General features: G+C 33.2%; 1 protein-coding gene across 1 annotated transcript; it reads right to left on the bottom strand.

Moving 5' to 3' along the window:
* Positions 1 to 565: 565 nt before the first annotated feature.
* Positions 566 to 4,964, bottom strand: LOC127119550 (uncharacterized). The gene is made up of 7 exons (XM_051049802.1): positions 4,738 to 4,964; positions 4,181 to 4,391; positions 3,539 to 3,642; positions 2,508 to 2,581; positions 2,319 to 2,422; positions 1,086 to 1,148; positions 566 to 1,001 (listed from the first exon to the last, which is right to left on the bottom strand). The coding sequence occupies exons 3-7, from the start codon at positions 3,601 to 3,603 to the stop codon at positions 747 to 749; spliced, it is 561 nt and encodes a 186-aa protein (XP_050905759.1). The 5' UTR covers positions 3,604 to 3,642; positions 4,181 to 4,391; positions 4,738 to 4,964; the 3' UTR covers positions 566 to 746.
* Positions 4,965 to 7,294: the final 2,330 nt, after the last annotated feature.

Genomic DNA, 7,294 nt, shown 5'->3' with positions numbered 1-7,294 from the left:
TCTATATTTAATGTTCCAATACAGTTAACAACCAATTGAGTTGACTTAACTGCTTGGTTGCATATTTAATTACTTTAATAAGCTGTAAAAGGAAATTGAATGACAAAAGAAAACATTTTTACATTTATAACGAAAACTTCTTTATTATGCATGTTATGTTAACGGTACTTTATTGGTAATTTTTCTTCTTCTTTGAGTGTGTTTTGTTATTAAATCAAAAATGAATATTTATTTAGTTGACTATGGCTTAGTGTTGATATTTCTTTATTAACAATATTTTAAGCTACTTCTTGTTTGTTCTAATTGATCATTAACCAGCGTAAGTTTGACGTACGCAACAAATCGTTTGATATATTTTGTGTATGCTTTATTAATTGTTTGGAGTTATAATAAGGACCTAAAGTGATCTAATTAGGAGGAAATTTTCAAATCAAAACCTCAGAAGAGATTTCTGTATTTTGTGTTTAATTTAAATTGTGATAATTTTTGTTTTATTTTAATCAAGTGGTGTAAGCCAAATATAAGTCTACAGAATTGGCCATATGGATATGGCTCATCATAAGAATAGTGGAAGTCTCTTTTTAAATAGACTTGTAAAATCTCATTTGCTAAGTTGGAAATGAATTTTTGTTTAATCTTCTGAGGTGATTGAACATTAACTCATTCATAATTTTAAAAACCGGACCGGAAACAAGGTCCCAAGTCGGACCGATCTACACCAGTAATATCAGAATGACCGCTAGTCTCTATGAAACCCATATGCTTCCAAAAGCTTCTTCAAAAGCTCTCTTCCTGCTTATTTCTTTACTCCACCCTCCAGCCCTAGCTCGCCGCCTAAATGTTTCTTCGTTCTCAACTATGTAGCCTGCGTCACTTCCTCCGAGAGGTAAGGGTTGTGGTCCCATCATGCCTGTGGGTCTAGGTTGTCCTCCTGCAACTGTAGGTGCATATTGCCCCTGAGGAACAGTACCAAACCCAGCTTGGGAATTTTGGCTTGCATCCTGTTTCGAGAATAAACAATGTTTATAATCTGTGCCAAAACTGTAATCTTAATGAATGTATAAAAATAGCAATTCAATACTTACATCATTATCAGTTTGGGCAGGTTGTGCCTTGATTGCTGCCATAGCTGCAGCTAATTCTTCAGCCTATTTAAATATTTCAAGCAGCACTAAGGTCACAAATTGATATAAAACAGATATTTTTTCAAGGCAAATAATATATATATATATATATATATATATATATATATATATATATATATATATATATATATATATATATATATATATATTAAAAAGAGAAATCAGAAAAATATCCAACAGAATACAAAAGCACAAAATTGGCACAAGTACCAAAAACACACCCAAAAAAGCAAGGAGAAAATCCACAACCATAGGTTCCTCACGCACGAAGAAAGATCTCCTCCATCTGAAATCTTAAACTAAGGTGCCATCTATCCACCTGCCAACCTGACCAACACTCCCCTCAAGGAAAGTCAGGGATCGTAAATAATCTAGAAATTTTATCCTTAAGAGGTATGCTCCCTATCCAAGGATCGGACCAAAAAGAAGTCTGATAGCCAGATCCAACCTTCTTAATTGAACTATCTACAAACCAGTCCAAAGGATCTACCTTTTTAGTTCCAAGAAGGGAAACTCCTTTCCACAAGGAGGATGCGTTACGGAAGTTAGAATCTCTACCTCCCCTTAAGTAAGAGACAAGAGTCATCGTAACGGTCAACTAGGACATCTCTCCAAAGCTCATGTTATAAGACGCCACCTCCACTTAGCCAAAAGAGCTAAGTTTACCAAACAAAGGTCTCTAACCCCCAGGCCACCTTTACTTCTAAGTTTGCACACATTAGCCTAACTAACCCAAGAGATTTTAGAATCTCCCTTTACACCTCCCAACTGGAACCTTCTTTGAATCCCGAGCAATTTTCCTCCAAACTTTACAGGCATTTTTAGATAAGACAAGAAAAAGATATGAATAGCATTAAACAGAGTTAAGTAAAACAACCCGGCCACCCAAACTAACAAACCTATGCTTCCAGGAATTAAGCCTCTTAGCAAGAAGGTTAACCAGGGGATCCCAAGTAACTTCTCTACTAAGAATATCTCCAACAGGAAGCCCCAGATACTTAAAAGGAAGAGTCTCTAATCTACAGTGAAGAAAGTCTCCAGCCATTTCTAAAAAGGCATGGTCAACCTTGACCCCTATCAGACTACTTTTAGCAAAACTGACACAAAGACCAGAAGAGAGCTCAAAACTAGATATAGAAGAGACTGAACTGGTGAAGAGACTATTAGAAGTACCTTTCGGGCTCGATTAACCATTATTTGTTCTGAATTTTCTTCTTGGTATTTAGCAATTTTTGCTTCTATAGCAGCAACATCTATTCCTTCAATCAAGTCAAATGCTGCAGGGGAAGAGGAGAAATTTCATAAAAAATAAAGCAAAAATTACCGGGTGAAACACATGTCATCATGACTAAAAAAACTTACTCATGTCTTCAACTTCCTCCAAGTAATCATTGTAATCTTTCAAAGATGAAAAATCATCTTCTCGTTTATTGAATCTATAAATCAATATAACATGACCCCAAAAAGTGAGAGTCTGAGTTTAGAATATGATACATACTTCTTTTCTACAAAACATTCAAATATAACAGACTTTAAAAGTATTGAGAAAACCAAAATTCTTAATATGTTATATCTGTTAAGTTATGAACTCTAAAAATGAATGATGAGACTTGGCAGTTGGCAATAGGAAGAAAGAAAAAGTTTTTGCATTTCATGCCAATCCCACGGCTCCTCCTTCCCTTAACTTTTTAAAATAAAAAACTCAGTGCCTGACTCTCCTTCACTTAACTAACTAGAGTTACAAAGCATGTGGTCCTATATGTTTCATGATTAGAGCCTTCAGCAATTAATCGACATGTATTTTGTAAACTTGTACAGATTTTCTATTATATTTCATAAGTTTGTTTGATATTTCTGTGAGAATTGGTACTGAATAACTACAGCTGAGACACATGATAAGCAGAGAAATGAAATACTACCCAGCAGAACTGACACTGTCGTTACACATTCTAGGGTAGAATGAATTGATTTCAGTACATGATACTGAGAGTTCATCGGGCATATATACATAGCTTGTAAGCTAATTTAGGAAAGAAACTGACGGCCTATTTTGAAATCAAATCCCTCTAATTATGAAATATTTCCTAGTTTACTAAACCTATACTAATAGGAAATAGAAACAAAATTTCCCTAAATATACATTCTAGGCTATACATAGTTTCTGGCATGCATAAATTTTGCTAACTATTGCATTGCAACTTTAACTATGTTTTAATCTAGAACAAAGTGTAATAGATAATCTATCAAGAAAATTCTGCAGGACTGTATTACTCAAAGTTGAATGTTTTGCACAATATATATGAGTAAAAACTTCGACAGACATATGATGCATCTAGTATTTCTCGTGTCACATACAAAGCAAGCAAGATACAATGTGGGAAAGAAAAATATACATGCTAGCAATCCTCCTCCTGATGGTTATCTCCTTATATTGGGGATTGGTACTAGAGATCACCATTCTTCTACCGACAAGTTCCTTTTCTTCGCTTCTTCACACCTGAAGTTTAAACGATAAAAAAGGTTTGCGTTAGAATGAATTATAAATACTCAGTTTATGAAATCATGAAGCCAAGTGAATATTAAAATGCAACGAAAACATAATTATACAAACAATATTTATCAAATTTAGGTAAAAAGCCCTCCACTATGGAAGAATGACTAGAGTGCAACACAATGAAAATTATACCAGACCATATAAACTACAACAACTCCCCCTCTTCCGGTGTAATTTATAATCCTATAGAAACAAATATGAGGTGTTTAAAATCTCATAACTCTATCATATTTGTGAAACTATATAGATTAAAATCACATGGATAATACACTTGTTTGTTTTATGATATCTTTGGCCGGTAGTTTGAAGCATGTGCAACAAAAATCCAACTTATATGTGAAAGTTTGCCATTCATCCTACTTCCCACATTGAAATACCCAAACATAGCCAGCTTGTGCGCGCGAGTGATATAATGAAAAGATAAAATAGAACAACATCTAAGTTACAAAATCAGAAGGTAATAAAATCAGCACTTTTACACCTTCAGAAATTCTTCAACAGAGTTATTGGCCTCATATATAGGAGTAGACTTGTAATGCTGTTTGTATCAAAAGATCGAGCTCCAGACCCAGTTAAACCTATGGCAGTTACGTGATAACCAATTTCTTCAAGAAATTTCTACCAACACTATGCTCCGAAGCCTCTTCCACTAGGACAAAATGATTGGTTTCAAGATCATAAACCTCTATACCCTGTCAGATTGAAAATCCGCATGTATAAATTATACCGAATAAGATAAAGAAAACAGAGAAACAAAGATTATACATAAAACTGGAAGCATTAGGGTTTGCAACCTCTATATCTAAGGTCCCCTATTTCCCTCTCAAAAATTACTAACAAACTAGCTAAACCTAACCTAAATAGTTAATTGCGGCCAAAATTGGTGTGCTCGCGGAGCTCGGAGGAAAGCGGCGGCTGGCCGCGATGGTGATGCGAACACGGTGCATGAAGCTGCCGTTGCGGAGTTTCGCGCTCGTTACATTGAAGATTTTTTGGAAAATGAAACAAAAATATGTAAAGAGAAGTCAGAAGAATCACCGTGGAAGGAAGAGGGTGACGAAGAAGAGATACGAATCAGCGGCGGGCTTGAATTACAGTGGCGGATGCTACGTTAAATGAAGAGGAAGAACAAGAACTCAAACTTTGCAAAGGGACCGGATGGAACAAAAAAGATAATAAATTGAATAAAAGAAGAAAAAAATAAATTTTACTCAAGAAAAAGAAACTTTTATAAGTCTATTTTTCTTTATTTATTTATTTTAATGTAACTCTACCTCAATTTTAAATCTTAATCCCCAAACCCTTATCTAATATTTTGTCTCGTAAAATATACTATTTAGATAAAATTTTCTCTTCAATTTATATGGTATTTTTGTGTGATATAAATTTTTTTAAGTCCTCCTTCATTTCATTTCAGTTATTTCATTTGAATTTGATCTCTTTCTATTTCTCCATCGTTTGGTATTACAAACAATATATTTAAATTGTGTGACTCATGAAATGATATGGTTTTCAACTTTCACCTCTAAATTATAAATATTTCTTCTTTTGCTGGACTTGCATTCCATATATTGTATCTTACTTCTACTTAGGCGAAAGTTATACATTTTTAAAACTCGTCTCCAACTTTCTGTTAAATCTTTCTTCGACTCTCCAAGTAAAATTATATCATCTGCATATATATATATCTATATATATATATATATATATATATATATATATATATATATATATATATATATATATATTGGATATGTTTCATGAGTACATTCAAAATTAAAGTTAAAAGGGAGGAACTTAAGGTTAAACCTTGATGCAATCCTATTGTAATATGGAAATTATATGTGTTTGAACATTAGTCGATACCCCTTCATACATATATTTGATAGATCGAATATATGCAATCCTAACTCTTTCCTTTTTCTAGTGATTTCCACAAAATCTCTATAGACACTTTATCGTATGTCTTCTTTGAGTCAATGAAAATTAATTATTAGTCTTATTAGTCCATCTGATACTGTTTTGTCACACGTTGAAGTGGATAAATTGCTTTCATGGTCGACCTCCCCAATATAAAGTCAAATTGATCCTTGGTGACTTGAGTCTTTTTTCTTAGCCTTCATTCAATCAGTCTTGCATATAACTTTGTGGTATAATGTGAAGACGGTCTCTTCTAATTTGGCTTTTTTTATGAAGACAAATGTATCTTAGAGGAGAAAAAGATGAAGATATCATGAAAAGTGATCGATGGAAAACAAATGAAATAATTGCAATGAACATCACCTTAAAGGTACATAACACAATTTATTCTAAGTATCATTTAAAAGCTTGGAAATGTCATTCAAACTTCATCTAAAATGTTTTCAAAGTGTGTGCATTAAAATCATTGAAGAAAATCTAAAAAAAGTGTTATTAGTTTAGAAAAATAGTTGTGATAATCGATTACAAGATCATGGTAATTGATTACCAGTTTTAAAAAAAAATAATGTTGGTTGATGGTAACCAATTACACCCTCATGATAATCAATTACCTCTCGTGAAAAGGCGGTTTTTCATAAATCAATGTCATTTTAATGCATGGGAATGCTTTATGGGATATTTTCAAAGTATTGCATCCATTTAAAAAGGTTTCTATGAATGTGTCGCGCTGCAAAAAATATTTGAGAGCATCGCACGCTCAAAATACAATAGAGTAGCCATTGGATTTTATTTATTCTAAGAGAAATAGAAAATATCAATAAAACTCTTAGGGAAGAGAAACAGGTAAGGAAGTCGGTTATGCAGGGGGAAGATATTAGCACCCCTCACATTTGTTGTACTCAACGATAACCATTTTAATTGTTCTTTGTGTAAATGGGTGTTATTATCTAAAGGTTACTTGCGATTGATTTTAATAAAGGGAGAAAATAAGTTTATTAATTAATGTGTTCGCCAAGGATTCAAACCCGTGTGCCTACGTATTCTCGTAGTGCAATGAGAAAATCAGAGTTTCGTAGTTCATGGTAGAAAACTACATATTTGTTGGTTGTTTTTAAGGAACAGTTATGATCGTATCCTAGAAGTGTTTTGATATTAGCTAATTTTGATCCTCGTTCGGATGCTCTAAGCTTTTAGTCTGACTGCTAAGGAACGGATTATAACAGTTCTTTTATGAAAAGAAAGTTGTTTGTTCTAAAAAGGTTTATTATTGAATTAAATTGGAAAAAAAATAATGAATGATTTGGACAAGATTTATGAAATGGTAAAGGTGTTGTTTGGATATTATTTATGTTGTTTAAACCCATTTAGTGGTGTATCTGAACCAATGAGCGTGGCGTTTAACTAATAGATGTTGATTAGCTAATGCATAATTATAGGGTTTTGCCTAGATCCAGGGATCAATACCTACGAGAAAGGGGGTTTGCATAAGTGTAACACCCCTCTAAATACCCCAAATGATTTAATTAAATAATAACATGTTAATCAGAGTAATTATGCCCCGAAGGGTGTCACACAATCATTTCACAAACATTTATCAAAACATCCTGTCATGCTCATTTATTTATCAAATAAAACAGTTGCATAATACGCAGCGGATACAAGACATCAACATTCA

This window comes from Lathyrus oleraceus, chromosome 1, assembly GCF_024323335.1.
Source record: "Lathyrus oleraceus cultivar Zhongwan6 chromosome 1, CAAS_Psat_ZW6_1.0, whole genome shotgun sequence".
Classification (NCBI taxonomy): domain Eukaryota; kingdom Viridiplantae; phylum Streptophyta; class Magnoliopsida; order Fabales; family Fabaceae; genus Lathyrus; species Lathyrus oleraceus.
Note: the sequence above shows the minus strand (reverse complement) of the source record. Positions and strands in the feature narration are given on the sequence as shown.